The 26779-nt window shown below is 35.2% G+C and overlaps 1 protein-coding gene across 1 annotated transcript in view; it reads left to right on the top strand.

The window, feature by feature from the left end:
• Positions 1-416: 416 nt before the first annotated feature.
• Positions 417-26779, top strand: part of MICU1 (mitochondrial calcium uptake 1) — a 156695-nt gene continuing 130332 nt past the window's right edge. The window contains 4 exon segments of the mRNA XM_014556251.2: positions 417-485; positions 487-578; positions 9993-10167; positions 15805-15967. Of these exon segments, the coding sequence (XP_014411737.1) occupies positions 417-485; positions 487-578; positions 9993-10167; positions 15805-15967 (499 nt within the window).

Below are 26779 nucleotides of genomic sequence, written 5' to 3' on the forward strand. Positions count from 1 at the left end.
AATTTCAGCCCAATTGGGAATAGCCCGTTTACAAATTTATTCCTTTTTTGTTGCTCTAGAACAGCATTTTAGGTACTGGCTGCTCCCTGTATCTGATGTCTCTTTACTCATTAATACTTAGTTGCCTGTTTTAATAAGTAATACTTCATATCAAACTTTCCCTCTTCAAATTACCATGTGGTTTCTTGTCTTCTAATGGTGCCTTGTCTGATACAGCAGGTTTATAAGCAGTAGTACTTTTCTTATATGATTGTTCTGAGAATTAAATGGGATAATACATAGTATTGCAAAGTGTTTAGATTGCCGTCTATCATTAAGTACTTAGTGTTTGTTGGTGTTGTTAATACTGTTATTATCATCATCATCATTGTCAAAACCACCAGTTAGGAATAACATTTCTACTTTTTGTCCACAGGATGTTTCGTCTTAACTCACTTTCTGCATTGGCAGAACTGGCAGTGGGCTCTCGATGGTACCATGGAGGATTCACAGCCCACTCAGATCAGGCGACGGCTAATGATGGTGGCTTTTCTTGGAGCATCTGCAGTAACTGCAAGTACTGGTCTCTTGTGGAAGAGGTCAGTATTATCTGAGCATCCTGTTCCTGCATGTACTTTTACTCTTCCAGTTTCTCTGCTATCTTAAAGGGATTGATTTCTGGCTTAACTTTGTATCAACATTTCTTGGCCAAATCATTTGGCATTGATAATATTTATCTATGAAATAAGATGTTTCAGGAAAGTGAGCTGTCATGTCAAAGTAACAAATAGGAAATATTCTGCTTCAAGGTCTGCCTGTCTCTTCTGCCAAACAATTTGTGTAATTTACCAATTTAATAATTTATCGTGTACAATTTAGTGGTTTTTAGTATATTTACAAAGTTGTGCAGCTATCAACAGTATCTAATTTTACAAAAATTTTATCATCCCTAAAGAAATCCCATGCCATTTGACAATCACCTCCCACTTTCCCTATCCCTTCCAGCCCTAGGCAACCACTAATCTAATTTCTGTCCGTAGATTTGCCTATTCTGGGCATTTCATGTAAATGGAATCATATACTGTATGGGCTTTTGTGACTACCTTCATTCACTTAGCATAATGTTTTCAAGGTTCATCTATGTTGCACCATGAATCAGTACTTCACTCCTTTTTATAGCCAAAATAATATTATCCCATGATGTGGACTGTTTACCACATTTTGTTTATTTGTTTATCTGTCAATGGCTATTTAGGTTGTTCTACTTTTTGGCTGTTATGAGTGATGCTGCTATCAACATTTGTTTACAAATTTTGGGGGTGGAATATATTTTCATTTCTCATGGGTGTATTCCTAGGAATGAAAATGCTGAATCTTATAGTTACTGTGTGTTTAACTATTTGAGAAACTGCTGGACTGTTTTCCATTCCCACCAGTAATGTATGAGTGTCTGTGCTTACGTGTGTGAGTGTGCATGTGCATGTGTTCATGCTTAGATTTCTCATCTGTAAAATAGAAATAATGATAGTATCTATCTCATAGGGTTGTTATGATGATTATTAAGGGTGAGAGTGGTGATGGTGAAGAAAGGAGAGAATATTAGCAAAAAAGACTGACTTTCCAAAAAAAGTTGGGATCATAATATAAAAGATCTTATGTACTGTGTGAAGGAGTTGAGATTTTAATCTTAGCAGTGGTGAACTAAGGGGTTTTAAAACAAGATATTGGCAATAGACAAGTTTTAAGAGAGATTAATATAGCAAAAACAGCGAGATAGATAAGAGTGAGGAGAAGCTACTGGCAGACGCTAATACTAGTTTGAGATGATAATGAAGGTACAGGACCCTTAGAAATGGATAGGCTTTGAAATTTTTCCAGGTAAAATGAACAGGAAGAGACAGAGAGACAGAGATCAGATTGAGGGACAAAGAGGGAAGGAGGAAGAAAGAGGGGCAAGAAAGAAGGAAAAGAGGAAAGTAGGGAATTCAAGTTTCATCTATATGTAGCACTTGTCAATTTCTTTTTTAAGGCTGAATAATATTCCATTGTATATGTGTCTTAGTCTGTTTGGAGTGCTATGACAAAAATACCATGAACTGGATGGCTTATAAACAATAGACATTTATTTCCTATAGTTCTGGAAGCTTGGAAGTCTAAGATCTTGGCAGCGGAAGATTCAGTGTGTGATGAGGGTCAGCTTCCTCATTTTCACTGTAACCTAATGTGGCAGAAGTGGGCAAGGGAGCTCTTTCAGGCGTCTTTTAAAAGGACACTAATTCCATGATGATTAGAACCCTCATGATCTAATAACCTACAAAGGCCCCACATCCTAATACCATCACCTTGGGGGTTAGGTTTCAATGTATACATTTAGAGGGAATACCTTCAAACCATAGCGATTATGTACCACATTTTATCCATTCATCTCTCAGTGGGCATTTGGGTTCCTACTGTCTTTTGGCTATTGTGAGTAATGCTGCTGTGAACATAGGCGCACAAATATTTATTTGAGTCCAAATAATTGCTTGAGTGGATATATATATATATATATATATATATATATCTATATATATATCTATCTATCTATCTATATCTGTGTGTGTGTGTGTGTATGTATACACACATATATATATATCTTTGTAATATGTTAAAAAATCAGGAAACGTGAGGCCCCTAGTTTTGTTCTTCATCTAGATTATTTGACTATTCCAGCTCTTTTGTAGTTTCATATGAATTTTAGGATTGTTTTTTTCTATTTCTGTACAAAAGATATTGGGATTTTGATAGAGATTGCATTGATTCTGCAGATCTTTTTGGGTTTCAGTTTTTCAATGTTGAATTCTTCTCAGCCTCTCCCAAAAAATAGAATAGGAGAGAATGCTTCCAGACTCATTTTACAAGGCCAGCATTACCCTGATTCCAAAACCAGACAAGGACACCACAACAAAAGAAATTATAGGCCAGTATTCCTATCAAAATTCCAATGGATTTTTCACAGAAATAGAAATTTTAAAAATCCAAGAAATAAATCACCTTACATATAGTCAATATTTGACAAGGAAGCCAATAATACTAAATGGGGAAAGGATACCCTCTTCAATAAATGGTGTTGGGAAAACTGGATAATCACCTACAAAAGAATGAAAATGGACCCTGTCTTAACACATTCACAAAAAATTAACTCAATTGGATCAAATATTTTAACATAAGCACTGACACTGCTGAAGTCCTATAAGAAAACTTAGAGAACGAACTCCTGGTCATTGGTCTTGCAACTGTTTTTTGGATACTATACCAAAAGGGCAAGCAACAAAGCAAAAATCAACAAGTGGAATTGCATCAAATTAAAAAACTTGTGCACAGCAAAAGGAAACTATCAACAAAATGAAAAGTGAACCTGTGGAATGGGAGAAAATATTTGCACACCATGTATCAGTTAAGGGATTAATATCAAAAATGTATGAAGAGCTCATACAGCAAAATAGCAAAAAGCACCCCAATATGATCCAATTAAAACTTGGGGCAGGGAAACTGAATAAATGTTTTTCCAAAGAAGACATCCAAATGACTAACAGGTACATTAAAATGTGCTTAATTTAACATCACCAACCATCAGGTAAATGTAAGTCAAACTCACAATGAGATACCACTCACACTTGTTAGAATAGTTTTCCTCAAAAAGACAAAAGAGATCAAGTTCTAGCATAGAGAAAAATAAACCCTGTGCACTATTGGTGAAAATGTAAATTGATGAGAAAAAATATGGAGGTTAATAAATAAGTTAGACTGTTATAAGGTGATAATACGTATTGTAACCACATGACCAACCACTGAAAATGAGTACAGTGATAGATGAAAAAAGCAAAAAGAATAAATGAATGGAACAATTTAAAAAATGGAGGTTTCTCAAAAAATTAAAAATAGAACTATATGACCCAGCATTTTCTCTTTTTTGGTATCTATCCTAAAGAAATGAAAACAGGATCTTGTATTGATACCTGCACTCCCATGTTCAATTCAGCATTATTATACAATAGCCAAGATATGGAAACAAGCTAAGTGTCCATTAATGAGTAAATGGATAAAGAAAATACACACACACACACACACACAATGTTTTTCAGCCATGGAAAGAAGGAAATCCTGCCATTTGTATCAACATGGATGGAACTTGAGGGCATTTTGCTCACTGAGATAAGACAGACAAAGAAAGACATATACTGTATGAGATCACTTATATGTGAAATCTCAAAAACCCAAAGTTTATTTATTTATATGGAGTACTGGGGATTGAACCCAGGACCTTATGCATGCTATGCACATACTCTACCACTAAGCTATATCCTCCCCTTCTTGTTTATTAATCTTTTACACTATATATCATTCTACTGTTTTATGGCCTGTAAGGATTCTGCTGAGAAATCTCATTATAGTCTCATGGGGTCCTCTTGTACAGGATAAACTGCTTTTTTCCCTCCTGCTATTAAAATTCTCCCAGCTGCAGCAGGCCACCTCCTGCTCTTCTTTGTTCTCAGTGGCCATCAGGCTAGCAAACTATGCCACTTCCAACAACTGTACAAGTGTAGTGAGCAGAAACCTGTCCCTTGGATAGCCCTCTGAAGAGCCAGAATATTGGATACCCATTCCATTCTTCTCTTTCCTCCCTGAGGGAGGAATTGCTGGCTGAGATATTCTTTTCCAGTGTTGAGCTATGCCTACTGTGGGGAGGGGCTGACATAGGTAAAGTGAAATTGTTCCTTTTATCCACTTCAATGTTTCTGTTCTTAGCATTGTGCTTGCCTGGTATAGTACTACTCTTAACTGAATTTGGGAAATCTCACAAAGGTATTTTGATCTGTATATCATTGTTAAATCAGTGTTCTTGGTGAGGACAAAGGTTGGGACTTCCTGTTCTGCCACCTTGCTGGCATCTAATAATTATTTTATTGTATATTTTATGTTGTGAATTTTACATTGTTGAATGTCTGAATTTTGTTGTTTTCCTTTAAAAGTTTTGATTTTCATGTTGGCAGGCAACTAATTTACTGAAGAACCTGCTTGATCTTCCAAAACTTATTTTTAAGCATTAAAAAAAAATACATGAGTATTTTTGCTCTAGGGCTAATTTAGCCCTACTAACAAGGCATAACTCTTCTGCAGTCTTTGCTAAAAACCTTGGGTGTTTAGTGACTTGTCACAACTTGAGCATATTCTGCTTGTCAGTTCTGGAAATTATTTGTCCCACAACTGCTTGGTAATTCTTCTTTACCCAATTTTGGATAGTTTAATCCTAAGAATGCCCAACTTAATGTTAACTCAGGGAAACCCCATGTGGATTTATGGAAGTTTTTCTTTGTTTAATATCCTCCTCTCTGGTCCTCTTCCCCACCAATTCCAGCCACCTCAGTCTCTACAAACTTTGATCTGTCTTCTAAATTTAGCATGATCACTGTATTGTACTTGGAATTCTACTCATAATCTGGAAAATGTCTCCAAACAGAACTTCGGGGCAATTATAGGCATCTTTTTTCTTAGAGAGTTGCTTTGTATAGTTCAGTATCTAAAAATGTTTGTTTTATTTTTTTAATTTTTTTTATTTTCTGTATCATCCCCTCTGTGGGAAGGCAAGTCTTGTGCAGTTACTCCACTGTGGTTAGAAGCACAAGTCCTCTTTCTGTACATCATTGTGTTTCATCAATTCTGTAATGTTTAATCATTATATTACTATATCATAACCACAATGGGAATGAAATGGGAAAAAACAAAGTGATTCTTGTATATGTGCGACTCTTTAGGTGGTAATAGGGTGTAACCCATGTATTATACGTGAGCAACATTCAAAGTATCATGGATATCAGCCTGTAAGTCTGTCAGGAGAAATTATTAATGCTGTTTAATTAAATGAATAAACTAATGTGTGGTTAGGAGAGTTTCTGTTATACCAGATAATACTGAATGTCTGTAGATTTTCTTTTTTGAACTTTAAGTTTTTGAGAAGTTAGCTCATAAATCACCCTTTCCAGAAGGCTTTTCTTGACCTTCTCTGTCCTTACATGTTCCTTTATCATTTCATTTGTTGCTTTCCCTATTGACTGTGAACTTCTCGAGGACAAAGATGGTCTTATTCATACTCATCCTAGCAACCAGTATAGCTCTTAAAGTGCTTAAATGATGAATTAAATGAATACTGTCTCTTTTCTTTGTGGATAAATAGTTTGGATCTCCTCTTTACCAGCCCATCATCTTTTAGCTACAAAAGACTCTTTAGAGGGAAAAATGCAGTGAAGTGATCCAGTACCTCACTTGGTCAAGGTTGAAAGGAAATTTGAACTAAGGTCAAACGGTCGTTTTTGAATCAGATTGGAAAAAAGCTTAAGTCAGTGTGATAGTTTCTTGTTGCTTTTTAAAAACCTGTTATTTTTAGGCTTTAGCCTTGCTTACAAATTCAAATAATTCTTTGCCTTTTTTAATATTCAGAAAACATTTTTTCAAGTAAATGAAATAAAAACTATTGGTTTAAATCTTCTCTAAATAGTCAAATGAAAGGAACACATTTAGAATTTTCATGATTGAATTATCTTAATCACAGTTTTTTTTTCTAACCCCCTTTCTGGTCAACATAGGACTTCCATTTTGTTTCTTAATCAGCTACAGGCATTGTCCTCTTTGTAAGACACTAGGTTGGAAACTCTAAGAACTTTAAAAATACAATGTCCACTCTTCTTAATGACTTTATCTGTTAGATTGAAACATATGGCATTGCTGATTTTTGATAGTTTTTGATTTGTAAAACCAACAATGGCATTTCGGTCCACCTGGTAAAGAGCAAGGTAAATTCTGGGAAAGCAAATAACCATAAAGAGTACTAAATTATATAGTATGGTTCAGTCACTAAACGGTGTAGGAGTTTGAAGGAAAAGAGTCATTACCATTATTATTATCAGTTTCAATCTCTAATCAGCCCAAGGAGCGTCTACTCAACATTCAGTTTTTTCTTGCTATTGATAATTGAATAAACCTGGAAAGCCCTTCAGATCATTTGTCTTCATGTAGAATTTTTTTTTCATGTACAAATTTTTATCTGAATACCTGTTTGCAGTTCTTTTGGTCTCACATTTCTTCTTTCAGTGCATTTTTTTTTAACTGTGGTAAAAATATATACAATATAAAATTTACCATCCTTGAATATAACCTTTAAAAACCGTGAATCACTATATTTTACACCTGTAACTTATATAATGTTGTACATCAATTATACTTCAATTAAAAAAAAAGAAAAAATTTACCATCGAAGCCATTTTTAAGTATACAGGTCAGTAGCGTTAAGTATATTCACACTATTGTCAAACAGATCTTCAGAACTTTTCATCTTGCAAAACTGAAAGCCTATACCCATTAAATAGCAATTCCTCTGTGCCCCTTCTCTGCATCCCCTTGTTACCAACATTCTAGTTTCTGTCTATGAAATAGAGTATGTTAGATACTTCATATAAGTAGGATCATACAATATTTGTGTTTTTCTGACTGGCTTATTCTATTTAACATAATGCCCTAAAGGTTCATTGATGTTGTAGTATGTGACAGGATTGCTTTTCCTTTTCTGGGGTCTTTTTTTTTTTCAGTTTTCTTAAAAAAATTTTTTTAAACATTTTTTATTGATTTATAATCATTTTACAATGTTGTGTCAAATTCCAGTGTTCAGCACAATTTTTCAGTTATACATGAACATATATATATTCATTGTCACATTTTCTTCTCTGTGAGCTACCATAATATTTTGTGTATATTTCCCTGTGCTATACAGTATAATCTTGTTTATCTATTCTACAATTTTGAAATCACGTCTATCCCTTCCCACCCTCCACCCCCTTGGCAACCACAAGTTTGTATTCTATGTCTATGAGTCTGTTTCTGTTTTGTATTTATGCTTTGTTTGTTTGATTCTTTGTTTGTTTGTTTTAGATTCCACATATGAGCGATCTCATATGGTATTTTTCTTTCTCTTTCTGGCTTACTTCACTTAGAATGACATTCTCCAGGAGCATCCATGTTGCTGCAAATGGCTGTTATGTTGTCGGTTTTTATGGCTGAGTAGTATTCCATTGTATAAATATACCACATCTTCTTTATCCAGTCACCTGTTGATGGACATTTAGGCTGTTTCCGTGTTTTGGCTATTGTAAATAGTGCTGCTATGAACACTGGGGTGCAGGTGTCATCCTGAAGTAGGGTTCCTTCTGGATATAAGCCCAGGAGTGGTATTCCTGGGTCATATGGTAAGTCTATTCCTAGTCTTTTGAGGAATCTCCATACTGTTTTCCACAGTGGCTGCACCAAACTGCATTCCCACCAGCAGTGTAGGAGGGTTCCCTTTTCTCCACAGCCTATCCAGCATTTGTCATTTGTGGATTTTTGAATGACGACCATCCTGACTGGTGTGAGGTGACACTACAAAAAGCTGCACATAATTAATGCCTGCAACCTGATGAGTTGGAGATAAGTATACACCCATGAATCATCACTGTGATCTATGCTGTATACCTCTCCATTACCTCCAGAAGTTTCCTCCTACCCTCTTGTTAATTATTATTATGTGTTTTTATGTTTGATAAAATATATAATGTAAGATCTACCTTAGCAAATTTTTAAGTATGCAGTACAGTATTGTTAACTACAGGCACTGAGCTGTGTAGTTGATCTCTAGGACTTATTTATCTTGTGTAACTGAGACTTTGTATCCTTTAACTAATACCTCTCCAACCCCCGGAAACCACCATTTCATTCTCTGCCTTTATGATTTTCACTGTCTTATATTAATCATGTAAGTGGTATAATGTAGGATTTGTTCTTCTGTGTCTGGCTTACTTCATTTAGCATTATGTCCTCTAGGTTCACCTGTATTTGTCACAAATGGCAGGATTTCCTTCTTTTTTAATGCTGAATAATATTCCATTGTATGTGTGTACACCACGTTTCCTTTATTTGTTGACTGATAAGACATTTAGGTTGCTTCGGTATCTTGGCTTCTGTGAATCATACTGCAGTGAACATGGGAATGTATATATCTCTTTGAGATCCTGATTTCAGTTCCTTGAGATATATACTCAAGGGGTTGAAGTGGGGTTGCTGAATCATATGGCTGTATCCATTTACATTCTCACCTACAGTGTACCAGAGATCCCTTTTCCTCATACACTTGGCCTGCATCTATTATCTTTTGGGTTTTTTTTTTTTTTTTTTTTTTTTTTGAGAAAAGCCATCCTACCAGATGTGAGACGATATCTCATTGTGGTTTTGATTTGCATTTCCCTGATGATTATTGATGTTGAGCACCTTTTCATATCTATGTTTGCTATTTGTGTATCTTCTTTGGAGAATTGTCTATTTAGTTCCTTTGCCCATTTTTAAAATCAGGTTATTTTGTTGCTACTGTGTTATAAGTGTTCCTTATACATTTTAAATATTAACCCTTTATTAAATACATAGTTTGCAAATATTTTCTCCCAAAATTTCAACAGTTTTGTAAGTTGCCCTTTCATTTGGTTGATTGTTTCCTTTGCTCTGCTGAAGGTTTTTAGTTTCACTCAATCCTGCCTGTCTGTTTTTGCTTTTGTTCCCTGTGCTTTTGGTGTCATATCCTTTATATTTAAGGCTGAATATTATTCTATTATATGTATATAATACATTTCATTTATCCATTATCTGTCAATGGACATTTGGGTTGCTTCCACATTTTAGCTATTGTGAGTAATGCTGCTGTTAATGTGAGTGTACAAAAATCTCTTCATGACCTTGCTTTCAAATCTTTTTGATATATAACCAGATGTGGGATTGCTGGATCATATGTTAGTTCCTTTTTTAATTTTTTGAGGAACATTTTCATGTAGAAGTTTTTACGAATTTCATTGTTACTGTTCTTGCTAAGCTCTATCTGAAAATCTTTATTTGGTTGATATGATAAATCTTCTTGATTAATACAGATTTTTGGGGTTTTTTTTTTTTTGCACATTCAGGGCCCTTGCAGAATCTCCACCATCTGTAAACAACCTAAAGAGTGAACTTGGTGATAAAGGGAAGAATAAAGATGAAGGGGAAGATTGTAACCATGAAAAAAAGGCTGCAGGTATTAGTCTTGAGCCCTGTCCAGAAGAGAAAAAGAAGAAACGTTCTGGATTCAGAGACAGAAAAGTATGGAATGCAATCTTATAAATTAATTAGATCTGTAGTTAATTCGTAATTAGAATAATGTAATTGAGTCCTTTTTATCATGTATTTCAGATGGTTCATATTCACTTTGAAGTTATTCACCCTTTTGCTATTTTTCATGTTCTAAGGCAAATGTACTCTGAATGTGAAGTTAATTGAGGTAGTAAAAAGAACCTAAGATTGGTAATCAGGATTAGCATATATTTTCCTTGTTCTTTCAATTCAACTGCCTGAGGTGACTGTCGCTTTTTGGGTCTTTCTAATGCTGAATGTTCATATATATGTGAAGTTGATTTTTGTGGTATCCTGATTTATGATGTCTAATTGTAAAGGCAGAAGGAAATCTCTTTGGAAAGATACAAATATTTCCAAAAAATCAACTACTTTTGAGGATAGCATAGATGTCATATAACTTTAGCATTTTATATCTTTAACACAATTTGCTATTATATAGCTCTACCTGAGAAAATTTTAGTTCTGCTATAGTAATATCAATGATATTGGGCATTTGAATTCAGCAGGCTAATTATCAAAAGTTGAAGGAGTGAATTTCTTAAACATTTTGTATGTTAACATTGAAATTTAGGGAATTACCTTCACTTGCTGAAATATAGCTAATCAATGCAACAAGATAATTTGAGTTAGTGAGTGTGTGTGGTGGGGGGTGTGTGTGTGCATTTTCAATCAAAAGGAGTTCCTTTGAGAAATTTGGATCTTCTGTTTGATCTTTTGTTTGTTTGGGTGAAGCTATTAAACATGTCTTCTCATTTCCCAAATCCATTTCTGATTAAGGTAAATTTGAATAAAAGTTATGTATCACAAGTTAATTGTCAATTATTCCATTGTTTCCAAAATGATACATTTATTTAATCTTTTGCTGTGAGGGAACTCAAGGAAAGTTCAAATTTACTTTGCTCCAGCAGCTTCATTTATAGTCAGACTTTCCATTTAAAATGTAGGGCTGAAATAACCCAAATAAACATTTATTTTTGAGTCTTCCATTTTCCACTGCCACTTTCTGCTTAGCAGATGACTGTATCTCATACTTCACAGAAAAAAATGAAAGCTGGCAGTGTAATTCACTCAATTTGTAACTCCCGTAGCTATAAAACCTTTCTAATCTGTATCTGAAATAATTCTTACTTCTTTCACTAAAGTCGCAGTAAATGAATAACCAAGAACCTGTTAAACATTTACTCTTTCTCTATCTCATTTTTTCAGTTACTCTTTGCTATTCATTCTTTTACATAGTCCACATAGACATGTCAAAAATTCTTCTATCTTTAATTAAATAATAAACTTTACTTTTGAGCATGCATTTTTTCTAGCTACAGTCCCATTCAGATTCTTTCCCTACAATATCAAACTGCTCTAGTCTTTACATACTGTCTTTGACATCATCACTTTTCATTTAAACTTTTTGCTTTTGTTCTTTTATATTCTCTTGATTTTTCTGTAATATTTCAAATATCCAGTGAAAAAAATAGAGATTGGTATAATGAACATATATGTACCCACACTTATTTTTGTTAAGTTTTAACATTTGGCTGTATTTGCCTCCGTTTTTTTTTTTTTTTAAGAAGAAACAAAATGAATATTAAAAATACACTGCTTAATACTCTCCTAGGTCCACTTTTCACTCTTCCTCTTCAGATGTAAACCAGTGTCCTAAATTTGCTATTTTTTTACTCCTACACATGGCCTGGTTGTTTTATTTTATTATAATTTTTAAAAAGTCCTCAAATACAAAGAGCTAGGACAATCATATCACTTAGTTCATGGCGTACTATTGTTAGTTTACACATGCATCTCTCTTTCATTTTATTTAGCTTCATTTTATTTTTTATTTTTTATTTTACTTCCCCTTCTGAAGTCTCACATTCTCAATTCTGAAAAATTCTCACACATTGCTTCAGCACTGATTCATTGTCATTTCTTTTCTTTTGGAACTCTTCTTTAGTGTATGTTGGATCCTCATAACATATCCTGCATATCTTTTAAAGACTTTTTTCATATTTTTTTCTTTAGTTCTTCCCCTACTTCCCCATGGTCTCTACTTTCTTTTTCTTTCAATTTTTTTGTGTGTGATAAAGTACATATCCCATAAAACTTAGCACATTAACCATTTTTAAGTATACAGTACAGTGGTATCAAATGCATTCATAATATTGTGGAACCATTACCATCATCCATCTTCGTAACTGTTTTCATCTCACGAAACTGAAACTCTATTCCCATTAACTGTAACTCCTACTACTCCCTTCATCCCAGCCTTTGGAAACCACCATTCTACTTTCTGTCTGATTTTGAATACTTAAAAGAACCTCATACAAGTGAAATGGTATAGTATTTGTTTTTTTGTGACTGGCTTGTTGCACCTAGTGCAGTGTTCTCAAGGCTTATCATGTTGTAGCATATGTCAGACTTTTCTTTCTTTTTAAGACTCAATAATATTCCATTGTCTATATATACCACGTTTTCTCATCCATTCATCTCTTGATGGATATTTGAGGTGCTTCTACATTTTAGCTATTGTAAATAATGATGCTATGAATATGAGTATTCAGATACCTCTTTGAGACCCTGGTTTTCATTCTTTTGGGTATATACCCAGAAGTGAAATTGCTGGATCATATGGTAATTCTAATTTCGATTTTTTTATGGAACTTCCATCCTGTTTTCTACAGTGCATTTCCCTGATGATTACTTATGTTGAACACCTTTTCATAAACTTTTGGCCATCTCTATGTCTTCTTTGGAAAACTTTTCAGATCCTCTGCACATTTTTAAATCACATTTGACAAAATATAACATCCTTTCATGATAAAAGCTTCTGTTGAGTATAGAAAGAACATACCTCAACGTAAGCAGGACCATATATGACAAACCCACAGCTAATGTATTCAATGGGGAATGTTTGAGATCTTTCCTCTAAGATGAGGACAAGACAAAGGTGTCCATTCTTAACACTCTTATTCTTCTAGACTTGGCTTATAAAATCTCCCACAGGGTTTTTCAACACCCTTTTTCCCTCCCTGAGGACTGGAATTGCTATGACCAAAATTGACCTTAGAAGCCTTATCGGCAGTTGTCAGCTTGATATTGGTTCTTTACTTGTTTTCTAGGGGTTGTAGTTGCCAGGGCTGCCAACTAGAGAATTAGGAGGGGCCTGTTTCCCCTGGCACAGATACTAGAAGTGAACTTGGAACTCTTTCACCCAGATTACTCTGGGCCTTTGCTGGGGTCTTCTGAACTTCTCAAGAGGCTCCAGAAACAGGCTGCAGCCCAGTGCCAGCTTCCCTTCACATGTGTCCACCAGGCTGTCAGGGGAAATTGAAGAAAGATGGGGAGTGGGAGAGGATCCATCCAATCAAACCCAGAGTAGGAGAAGATTAGCACCCTTGTCTCTGGGTCCCCTCCAGGTAGGAGCAGAGGTCTTGGATACAGCAAAATGCTCGGGGCTGATAGTGTGAGCCTAACTGGGATGTGCAGCATTAGGGTAGAGTCACTTCGCACAGGATGGTGTGAGTTGTGGGTTTTGGTCGATTGGCCAAAGGCATGGCTTTGGAAAGTGTCAGCCACCTGGCCCATCAGCCCAGCCTGTTCACTCTACCATCTCAGAGTAGTTGGGTGCAACTACTATTTGGCTGTTCTTGTTCATTTCATGTAGGAAATATAATGCCTGAATTTTGATCCGGTTGAGTCTGGCAGCTTAGTAAAAACAGCTATCTTAACATCATGAAACTCAAGAATGTTTTAAGTGAATGATTGAATGTTACTATTATAATTCCCTTAATAAATCTTTTCACCAGGCTAAACATTCCAAAATCCTTCAACAGTTTTCTATATATAACTTCCAAGCCTTTGTTATCTTGGATGCTATATTTTAAACTCTTTACATGTTAATTTGTTAGTGTTCCTTTAACATGACTACTTAAAAGGAGGCAGCTCCTTATCAAATTATATGAAATTGATCTTTAAGATACAATGCTAAGTGAAAAAAAGCAAAAATACACTATATAGTATGTCTATACTAAACTCGACCAATGCGGGAATGCAAAAAATTTTTTACTTTCCTTGACCTGTTGTTTCAAAACAAAAATGAATTCATAATATTAAGCATATTTTTTGGCAACAGTCAAGGATCTGATTTGCAGTCTGAAAATCATTGACTTTTAAGTTCTTATTTTTCTACCTTATCTTATATATGATTGACGTAACTGTTTAGTTCACAAAGCCACCTTTGGTAGTAATGGTAGTTTATACCCTAAATATTCCAAACTGATTATTTTTTGTTCTGTAGGCAGTATGACCCAGCAGATACTTGTAGTGAAATGTAAAATACCCTTAATTTAAGACTTTTAGCCAAGTCTCAAGGCTGATAAAGAGTTGAAACGCTCTTAGTGTGTTTTCCTCATGCCAAATCTATTGAAAATTTTTCTCAAATCAGACTTTAATGAAAATTAGCATTAGAAAGATTCCTGACATGTATAGTTACAAATTAACATTACTTCCTTAGTGGCTGAAAGCACATCTGGTAGTGGAATTGAGACCATTGTTAAACAGCTGCTGTCAGTGACCTCAAAGTGACCATCTAGCCAGAACTGACAGTTACAGTAATAGCTGTGTTAATAAGGCAAATTAAAAACATTAATAATGCTTTTCATAATATACTGAATTGCTTTATAGACATTGAACTAATGGGTTTTTAGATTGTATTGCCTTGATATAGTCTCTAACCACTTATTTATAAGGTACTATTTCATGTTGGTAATCTTAACATAGGAAATTCAAGTATGAGAGAAATCTTTTTACCAAAGTACTGTATAGTTTGTAGAAGAATATTACGCAAAAGATACAGTATTTTGTATGGTCCATGCACAGAATGGGGGCTTGCGTGCCAGATAAAGAGATAGGCTTTTATGTAAACATTACACTCATTTAGTTAAGTGTATGCCATATTTGATTTTGTCCTATTCAAATATTTGCTTATGTTCTTCCTAAAAGTACTCTTTTCTAAATATGCTGTATTTAAATGTTCTCTGAAAGTTTGTTTAATTTTGTATTCAAAAGTAAGAATCTTATTGCTTCAGACCTGTTAATAATTGAGTTTCTATGATATGTAATTTTACTTTTTTATGCTATTGTTTAATGTACTTTGTGTTTGAAAGACTGTGAACTATTCAGACCTATGAAGTCTCACATCTGTTCTGTTTTAGGATCCAGGAAATTGCAAAGAAATAAAAACTGTAAAGTCAGTACCTTTTTAAAAACTTGATATTTAAAAAATTACAGGGTACTCTATATATGGTATTATATCCAGTTACTAAGACCTTTTGAATTCTTGTGTGACATTTTTCAATTTTGTTAGCTTTCAACAATTTAAGAAATCAGAAAATTATTTTTAAAATTCTGAACAAAACAAGCATTGCGTCAACTAGAATATAAATAGTATATCAGAAGAAAGAGGTTCACAATTTTTTGAAACACGAGTAATTTCTAATGTAAAAAATCCAGTTATAGAAAAAATGATAGAAAGTTCCCCCCAAAATAAGGTAGGAAATACATGAAAATGAGAATTGCTTAATATAGTAACACTCTCTGAATTTCTAATTTTAGGTGATGGAATATGAGAATAGGATTCGCGCATATTCCACACCAGACAAAATCTTCCGATATTTTGCCACCTTGAAAGTAATCAGTGAGCATGGTGAATCTGAAGTGTTTATGACACCACAAGATTTCGTGCGATCCATAACACCCAATGAAAAACAACCAGAACGTAAGTTGCTAAAGTGAAAAATAAGATTGTGATATTTTATTATATGCTACTTTGTTTCTCTATATATTACCTTAATTTTATAAGTCATGCAATAATTATATTCACTGTGTAGCTACTGAATATCAGACATTATATTAGGCTTTAGGTGTACAAAAGAGGAGCCTAAGAGTTAAAGGGTTGAAGGGGTTGTACCCCTCTGGCTGAGATTCATTGCCTGTAAAGAGAATATTCCTGAAGGCGATGCGATACAGATATGACTGCCATCAAGTTACTCTTTGGTGAGATAGACAGAGATAGTAACAGGCAATTTCAGGAATGTGGTGATTTGTTAAAGAACAGATACTACGACAATATAAAGAAGGGGCACTTAACTCAATCTGGAAGTTTAGAGAATGGTTTCTAGAGAATACATCTAAATTTGAATAAATGTTAGACAAAGAATAAAGGAAAGTATGTCTCTTCTAGCAGAAACAGCCTGAACAAACGAGATGTGAGAAAAGAAAATAAATGGCGTAATATTATAAATTAAAGGTAATAAATTACAAATGTACATAGGAGACATGGTGGGAAATATGACAGAATAGAGAGCTCCAAAAAACAGTTCTTTCACTGAAGCAATCATTAAGATGCCAAAAATGGACAGAATCAACTTTTTGGAAATGTTGGGATGTAATTTAAAAATTTACAGCAACCAGCACTATGCCTAATGAAGAAAGAGGCTGATAAATTTTGAGAATAAAGTTTTGTGGCCTTTTGTTTACCTGCCTACCATGCCCTATTTCCCAGCTTAGCAGTAGCCATGAAGATAGCAGACTACATTACTAGTGTTGGCTTATTAGTGATGGGGAGGGAGTTCACTAGGGGGCAATACAGACTTTTTCCTCATAAAATTGTGGTTGTGCATTTTGACTCATCTGGTAGTTTCCTGAGCTCCTAGCAGAAAGGCTTCCCTTTTGTTTCACCCACTTCAAGCTGAAATGGCTTCCCAGGTGTCTACCTACTGAGAAAAATTAAAGACATATACCACCTGTAGCCATTGGGCCAAGAGAGGGAAGATGGGACAAGCAGCAGACAGACTGAAAAGCCTGGGAAGGAGGAGGCTGAGGAGAAGTATTTCAGGGAATAAGGGCTTTGAAGGGCTACTGCAGATACTGGGGAATTCAGAGAGATGCTCAGGGCTAGACACATGCTTGGAAAAGACTTGAGTGGGCTTGTATTTCTTGCTGATATTTGTGCTCCATACAAGAAGGAGGTGAAAGTTAAGACAGAGTCATAGGAGATCTAGCAAAACATCAAAAGAAGGCCCTAGCTCATAGCCAGTCTACAGATACTAGGAGAGTTGGGCTATGGGGTTTTCTGTTTTGTTTTGTTTTTTCATTATTTTTGCCTCCAGCATCTAAGGAAATCTCTGTGAGGTCATTTGATGACTGCTGAGATAATAGAACAGAAACTTCAGTGATAACATATGACAAGGAATACAATCTTTGCAAAAACAGTTTGGAAAAATCATTAGACAAAATGATGACTGTAGTCCTCAACAAGTTACAACATCAAACCCTGGGAAGCAGGGAGAATCTGATTTCCAGAATTACTACATTGCAGTATTCAAAATGTCCAATTTTTAATTTAAAAAATTGCATGGCATACCAACAATAACCAGTAATGTATAACTCATTAATAGGAAAAGAAAGAAATTGATAGAAACCATCCTGAGGAAACCCAGGCATTGCACTTACTAGACAAAGATTTTAAATCAGATATCTTAAATATGCCCAAATTGCTAAAGGTAACTATAGACAAAGAACTGTAGAAAATAGGGAGAATTATGTATTAATAAATAGGAAATATCCCTAAAGAAATAGAAATTATAAAAAGAAAATGAGTAGAAATTATTGAGCTGAAAAGTACAGTAGATAAAATGAAAAATTTACTGAAAGAGTTCAATACAGATTTGAGCAGCTAGATTAAAAAAAAATCAGAGAACTTGAAGATGGGTCAATTTGATTTCTAGTCTGAGAAGCAGAAAGCAAGAAAATTAAATGAAAATGAATGAAAATAAGATACATATGGGACAATATTAAGTGTAACAACATATGCATAATGGGAGTCCCAGAAGGAGAAGTTAAGACATTCATAGATAATGAAAAGTGGAGGAAGTTTGTTGCTAATGATATCCCCACAAGAAATGCTAAATGGAATCCTCTAGGCTGAAGTGAAAGCATACTGGATATTAACCAAAGTCATAAAAAGAAAATTTTTAAATGATAAAGACCAGTAAAGGTAACTACATAGGGAAATACAAAAGTCAGTATTGATTTATTTTTGGTTTTTAATTTCCTTTTGTTTCCTATATGATTTAAAAGACAAATGTGTAAAATAACCATTATAAATGAATTAATGTTGATTCAGACTAGCTTATTATCAATTTAGGATGTTAATTGTAATCTGCAGATTAACCACTAAGAAAATAACTTTTATAAAAGTACAGAAAAGAAAATGAAGAGGGAATAGAAATGGAAGACTAGAAAAAAATCAAACACAAAAGTGGGCATGATTGGAGGAATTGAGGGACATAAAAGATGTATACAAAACGCAAATAACAAGATGGCAGAAACAAGTCCTTCTTGTTAGTAATCACTTTAAATATAAATGAATTAAATACACTAATTAAAAGACAGATATTGACAGGATAAAAGAATATGATCTAGCTATTTAATGTCTACAGGAAATTTACTTTAGGTCCAAGACATAAATAGGTTGAAAGTGAAAGGGTACAGATAGTAACCTAAAGAGAATTGAGGTGACTGTACTTATATCAGACAAAATAGACTTTAAGTAAGAAATTGTTATAAGAGACAAAGAAGGAAATTATATATTGATAAAAGGGTCAGTTCATCAACAAGGTGTAACAGTGATAAATATATACCCACCAAATGACAGACCCCAAAATATCTGAGAGAAAGATTGACAGAATTAAAAAGAGAAATAGTTCTACAGTAACGGTTAGAGCCTTCAGTACCCGTTTCAGTAATGAATAGACCATCTAGACAGAAGGTCACTAAAGAAATAGAGGACTTAATACTATAAACCATGTAATAGACATGCATAGAACACTCCACTCAAGAGCAGCAGAATACGTGTTCTGCTCAAACACACATCAAACGTTCTTCAGAGTAGACCAGATAGACCACATGTTAGGCTACAAAACAAATATTAATAAAAGTGTTAAAAGATTAAAATCATACAAAGTTTCTTTTCTGATCACAGTATTATGAAGTTGTCCATCAATAACAGAAGGAAAATTAGAACATATATAAATGTGTGGAAAGTAAATAGTACGCTCTTAAACAAGCAGCAGATCAAAAGAAGAAATCACAAGAGAAATTAAAAAATACTTTGAGAATGGAAAAGAAAACAGAACTTACTTAAACTGATGTAATGCTACAAAAGCAGTGCTCAGAGGGAAATTTACAGTTGTAAACACCTGCATTTAAAAAGAAGAAACATCTCAAATCAATTTCCTAACTTCATACTTTATGGAACTTAGGGGAAAAAAAGAGCGAACAAAATCCAAAGATAGCTGAAATAAGGAAATAATAAAAGCTAATGCAGAGATAAATGAAGTGGAGAATAGAAAAACAATAGAGAGAATCAATGAAACAAAAAGTTGTTTCTCTGTAAAGATCAACAAAATTGAGAAACCTTTAGCTAGACTAAGAAAAAAGGAGAGAAGAAGCAAAAAACTAAAATCAGGAATAAAAATGGGGACATTACTACCTACTTTACAGAAATAAAAAGGATTATAAGGTAATACTATAAGCAATTATATACCAACAAATTGGATTACCTAGATGAAATGGACAAATTCCTAGTAACACAAACTGCCAGAAGTGAAAAAGAATTCTTAAAATTCAACAAAAAGACAAACAACTCCAGTAACAAATGGGTAAGGACTTGAATAAACATTTCTCCAAACAAGGTATACAAATGGCCAATAAGCACATGAAAAGGTATTTGATATCATTAGTCATGAGAGAAATGCAAATCAAAACCACGATATACCACTTCACATCACACCCACTAGATTGTCTCTAATTTAAAAGCAAACGAGTGTTGATGAACATGTGGAGAAATCAAAGCCCTCATAAGATGCTGGTGAAAATGTAAGATAGTGCAACCACTGTGAAAAGCAGTTTGGCCATTTCTCAGAAATGTAAACAAAGAATTACTATGACTCAACAATTCCACCCCTAGTATAAACCCTAAAGAATTGAAAACAGGTACTCAGATAAGTATTTATACATGTATGTTCATAGCAGCACTGTTTATAATGCCCCCAAAGTGGAACCATCCTAAATGTCCTTTAACAGATGAACGGATAAACAAATTGTGGAATATACATACAATGGAATATAATGCAAATGTGGATGAACCCTGAAAACATGCTAAGTGAAACAAACTTGACACAAAAGGTCACATATCATATGATTTCGTTTGTATAAAATATCTAACATACGTAAATCCGTAGAGACAGAAAGCAAATTGTCAGTTGCCAGCAGCTGAGTTGGGGAAATGAGGACTTACTGCTTAAAGGGTACGAGATGTTTTTTGTTTTTTGGAGTGATGAAAATATTTTCGAACTAGTTAGAGGTGGTAGTTACACAACACTGCAGATGTACTAAATGCCACTGAACTGGACACTTTAAAATGGTTATTTTATGTTACTTGAATTTCAGCTTAGTTTAAAAAGGGGAAAAAAGAATATACTATCAATTCTCATTATTTGCAGATTTTGTATTTGCAAATTTGCATGCTCATTAAAATTTACTTGTAACACCATAATCAGTACTTAATGGTGCTTCTGTAGTCATTTGTGGCTTTGCACAGTCCTGTGAAAAATTTGAGTCACCCCCTGTGCATGTTCCCAGCTGAGGTCAAAGAAGTGCTTTGTCCTTTTGTTTCAAGGTTCATACTTTGAACAGGTGTCCTTTGCTTTGTGTATTTAGTGCCATGTTTTTTGAACTTCTGTGCTTTATCTTGGTGATCACTGTTTCTCTTCCCACCACCCAGTGTAGTACTGAAGTCCTGCCTAGTGTCCTTAAGCATAAGATGGCTGTGATGTACCTTAAGAAGAAAATGTGTGTGAGATAAGCTTTCTTCAGTGCTGTTAGCCATGAGTTCAATGTTGATGAATCAGGGATATATATATAGAGAAAGGATGAATCAAATATATATACAGTTATATGTGTAGCAAATATATATGGGAGGAAGGGAGAGAAAATAAGGTGTCTTTAAGTAAGGTTATATATTGACCGGTTAAAATATCAGGATCCTGTGACCAGAGGATCTTAGGAACCTAACCCTGTATTTCTCCTAGGAGCAATAGGTCAATATTCACCAATTCATTGTTCGTGACAACTTGATAGAACATAACTATCAGAATTATAACCAATTGTATATGGTACAGTGGTAGGATATGAAAAAGAAACTATTTCTTTAGAGAGTGTGTTGTAAGGAAGGTATCCTGAAGGGGATGGCATTTGAGCTGTTTTTTGAAAAGGGAATAATAGTTCATCATATATGTGAGCAAGAAGAGGCATCACTCAGAGTGAGTAAATTGTTTGTTCAAAAATATAGACGTGAAATAGCAGTGTGAACTTGGGGAACCAAAAACACTATGGCATTTTCTAACAGGAGAGTTTATAATGTTTTGCCCATATTTATTAACATTCATACATCTCTAGGACAAGTGAAACCCTCAAAGGTGCAGGAAAGTTGCCATATATTTTCCCCCTTAGGAAAATTTTCAAACATAGAAAATACAGAGAGTAATATAATCAACCCATATATTCCTGTCACTTAGATTCAACACTGTCAACGCTGATCTTATTTCATCTATAACTTTCTTACTTCCTCCTTTCACCCAAGATTGTTTTCAAGCCAGTTTAAAGCAATTTTAAAGATATTCTTTAAAAAAGAGTAGTACCAGTAATAACAATAAATTTTAAATATTACAGTAACTTCTGAATAGCAAATGTCTAGGCATTGTTCAAATTTCCCTATCTAAAAAATGTTTTACAGTTGATTTATTCAAATCAACCTCCAAAGATAACACTGTATTTTGTCTCTTATGTCTTTCTTTATCTACAAGGTTTTTTTTCTCTTTTTTTTTCCCTTGCCATTTATGTAAGACAAATTTTATACCTTGTTTCACATATCTCAGCCCACCTTTCACCTTTTGCTGAGACCTTTGCTGCAGCAGTTAGTGGTATAGAGATACAGCCAGACCGAAACAACCCTCAGCTTTGCTATGTGTCTCTTATTTCTGCTGTAAGGCATCTCTGCTGCTGTAGAACGGGGCCCCCACGGGAGCCCACTCTGCCATGTTGGCACATGCACACATACAGAGGTACAAAAGACTTCACTCTTTGTTGGGGCTTGGTGCATAATTGCTCCTCTGCACTGTCTTCCAAGGACACAGACTACATGGTTTCTCAGATGGGCCAAGGGGAATTGAGTTCTAGGTGTCTACAGCAGTAATCAGCTCAGTGACACACCTTTGAATTGGCTTTCCCTCCTTTCCTGTTTCACTTTTCCCAGTCTTCCTGCACTGGTTCCCTGCTTTTTAGGAAACTCAAACTATATCTGCATGGTGTTTTTAATATGGTCCTCTCTACTTTGTATTTCACATGGAAAATATATAGAAAGCAGCTGAAAGAGAATATACCAAATGTTAACTCTCTGAATGTTCATATTATAAGGAATTATTTTATTCTTCTTTATATGTTCCTTTATTTTCCAGTAGACTTCCTATACGTTCACTCATCAAGTATTGACTAGTTAGCTTTGCTATGAGTTAGATATTCCTTCGTGCAGGGCATGCAGTAATGAATAAAACAGACAAAAATTTCTGCCTTTATAGTGTATACAGTCTTTTATAATCAGAAAGAAGGTATAATAACTTTTCATTAATTGCACTGAATTTTAGATTTTTGAGCCTTTTGAATTAGTTCTAGTACCTTGGTTTGTGACACATAGAAGGAGAGATTAAAGGTTTGTGTGTAAGACAAAAAAAGGATTGCGAGGTATATTCCTGATTTTTATGATAGTAAAATATTTTATACTTGTCAAATTGTTTCTTATACCCAGATAAAGTCTAATTTGTATCAGTAACTTTAAATAAAAGTGTACTTTGCTTCTAGTATGACAGTGAAAATGAAGCAACACTTTAGGCAGTTATTAAAGATTATCTGGTCATTTAACGGAGTTTTTTTTTTTTTTAAATCATTGTATATTCTAATTGCTTCCACACATTTTTTCATTTAGTTTTGTAATTTTGTCTTTTAATTGTTAAAAGACCTGTTACAGTGAACAGAATAGTTACTAAATGTCTAATATGCCAAGCACATTTCTGGCTTTCATAAAAAGCTGAAATAATGATTGCTTTTCTTTTAAAATAATAATTATGAGGGAAAATTGTGATATATTAAAATGAGATTCACTGGAAAATTTGGCTTCATTTTTGTTTGCTCATGAGCACCAATTTCCACAAATGTTGATGTAGCAGAAGTAAAATATATATTATTCAAATATGGGTTGAAATAAAGAAAAGAGTGAGGCTGCTTTTTTGTAGTTTGAATTTCTACCATCAGATGTCTGGACTCTAGTCAGTAGCTCATATTTCAACTTTGTTTTGTCATGTTTTTTGCACATGTCATATCCCAGGATACCTAACAGATCTAAACTTGTAAGTTTTGGTTTTAGAACAGTTCAGAAATACTCAAAAAGCACCCAAAGTCCTAAAATTAAGCAGTTTTTAAATAGGTGGAGTGCTAATGAATTTCACTAAAAAGCTAATTAAGAATATTTTTGTACTGTATACCAAGAAAATTTAGAGTTGCCATAGATAAGTAGGAAGGACATTAAAAGGGAAAATATATATAGTGTATGATTTGAATACATCTCAGTTCCCTTTCTGTACAATCTTAATGTCATCATCCCTGGGTGTTGTAGATAAGGTAGTTGCTTCAAGCTCTAGGTTTTGAATGACTCTTGCTGCTTGTAGTAACCAGTTTTGCATAACTAGCCAAGGACATGGAGAAGCAGCAGAAGGAAGAGAGTTTTTAAAGTACTATATAGAAAAACTTAAGCTTTTGTCAGAGCAAAGCATACCTGAGCTTCGGTCAGAGCAAAGAGGATCTCTATTTCCTTTTCACCATATCCCACTGGCTGACCCTATTCATCTTGATCTGATTTTTGTCTACATGGAAGATGAAAAGGATATAAAAGGAGAAACACAGATCACACTGATTTATTTGTCCTGGACTCCATATTCTCTCTAGGATGATGCTTCATGCCCTTAGTGATAATCTTACCTAGAGCACTTTTAGTTTGAGACACAAAATTTTACACTTGATTATATACAGTGGGGTTCTGGTTTAAGGTGGTAATGTAGAAGGATCCTGAACTCACCTCCTCCCATGTACATAACAAATCTACAACTATATGTGGAACAATTTCCTCTGAAAGCAACCCAAAAACTAGATGAGCAACTTCTTCGCATCAGGCAAATGAGAAAAAACGCACATCAAATGGGTAAGAGAGGCTGAGACACAGTTTTAACAGAAACTCCACCCCTGGGACAGTAAACAGTGGTCAGGAGTGACTTCTACCTGAGGAGTAGGGGGTTTGAACTTTACATATAGCACCTCAGCTTTTGAGACCTGCACCTAAGAGATGAGTCCCTAGAACATCTAGCTTTGAAAGCCAACAAGGCTTGGGTCTACAAGACCCATAAGGCTATAGTGAACTGAGAAAGAGTTCTTTAACAGTTCATGGCTGGCTACCCTACAGCGCCTAGTGCAAAGACAGCTGAGTGAAAAAAGTGCCCAGTATTTCCATGAAAGTGGCCTATTTTCTTATCTTAAAGCATTAGCTTGAGGGGCAGACATCTAACTTTAATACACATCTAGGGGCCTACTGAAATATCCTCCAAAGACAGAGCCTGGCTGGCTCCATCTTTGCATTCTCCCTGTGCCTCACTCCAGGTCTCCAGTATTTCCTTGAAAGGAGCTTGTGCACATGGCTAGTGCCCTGGTTTTTGCAGCAGCTGCCCAAGAAACACACTTTGATCGCCTGCCTCTGGTAGGCAGCAGGGTTTATGTTCCATAGAACTGTAACAGAGAAAACAGTTCTTGATTGGCTACCATCATCAGGGCACAGTGCAGAGACCACAGACTAAAACATACCTCCATTCTTTCTGTGAAAGAGGCTTATTTGCTTGCCTTGAACCTTCAGCTTCAGCTGGTTTAACACATATCTGGAGGCCTGCTGAAATACTCTCCAAAGGCTGCAGAGGCCAGTGGGAGCCATCTTTGCATCTCCCTTTGCCTCGCTCCAGGTCACTGATATCTCTTCCAAAAGGGAGCTTGTGTACATGTCTGGTGTCCTGATTTTTGCAGCTGGCACCCAGGACACATACGTTCATCACCAGGCTCTGGTGGCCAGTAGAGCTTATATTCTCGGGTGCCATAGGACTCTAACAAATGGAGAAGCAATTCTCAACCAGTTAACCCACTCCCAGGGCACAGCACAGATAACCAGCGTGAAACACACCCCAGTCTTTCTGTTAAAGAGGATTATTGACTTATCTTCATAACTGTGGGCTGAGGGACAGGCTTCTAATTAAATGCACATCTATGATCTGACCATAATCCTCTCCAGAGACTGGGGAGGCCAGCAGGCACCATCTTTGTGCTCCCTCTGCCCTGCCCCAGGTTGCTGGTGTCTCTGAAAAAGGAGCTGGTGTACATATCTGGCTCCCCAGGTTTTGTGGCTGCCACCCAGAAGACACATCCCTTGATTGCTTGACTCTGTTGACCAGTGGGGCTTGTGTTCATGGGTTCAACAAGTGGTAGCAAACAAAAGTAACAGTTCTTAACTGGCTTTCACCCCAGGGCTCAGTGTAGAGGAATCGAACAAACACTCATTTCCCAGTCTTCCCCTGAAAGAAGTACATTTGCATACTTTAAAAAGTGCTGCCTGAGGGTCTGGCTTCAAGTCAGCTTGAATCTAGGTGCTAACTGAGATCCTCCCCTTTGGGGTGCTGACAGGTCTTGGCACAGTTACTGTGAGCCTCTAAGAATAAAGTAAGCTGCTTGAGCAATCACAAATGCTTGCAGGACAATCAAGAGCTAGGGGAGAGTTGAAGGATAAGGTTCAGCTTCTCCACAAAGCTACTCCTTCAAGACTAAGAGGGAAGAGGGAGAGGTGGCTATTTTCTCTGAGGCACAGATGGCAACTCAGTCAAGGAAAATGAAAAAATAAGGACTATGTTCCAGACAAAAGAAAACCTCAGAAAAAGACCTAAATGAAATGGAGATAAGTGACTTACTTGATAAAGAGTTCAAAATAATCATATAAATGCTCAGCAAGCTCAGGAGAACAGTGTATGAATAAAGTGAGAATTTCAACAAAGAGATGGAATATATAATAAAGTACCAAATAGAAGCTACAGAGCTGAGCAACACAATAACTGAACTGAAAAATACAGTAGAAGGGTTCAACAGCAGACTAGATGAAGTGGAATAAAGGATCAGTGAACTTATCTAATCAGAGCAGCAAAAAGAAAAAAGAATGAAAAGTGTGACAGTAGCTTAAGGGACTTATGGGACAGTATCAACAGACCAAGAATCATGTTATGGGGGTTCTAGAAGGAGAAAATATAAAGGGGCAGAAAACTTACTTGAAGAAATAGCATTTGAAAACTTCCCCAGAACCAGGAGCCTGGAAAATTCCAGTAAGATGAACCCA

The sequence above is a fragment of the Camelus ferus genome, chromosome 29, assembly GCF_009834535.1.
Source record: "Camelus ferus isolate YT-003-E chromosome 29, BCGSAC_Cfer_1.0, whole genome shotgun sequence".
In the NCBI taxonomy this organism is placed as follows: Eukaryota; Metazoa; Chordata; class Mammalia; order Artiodactyla; family Camelidae; genus Camelus; species Camelus ferus.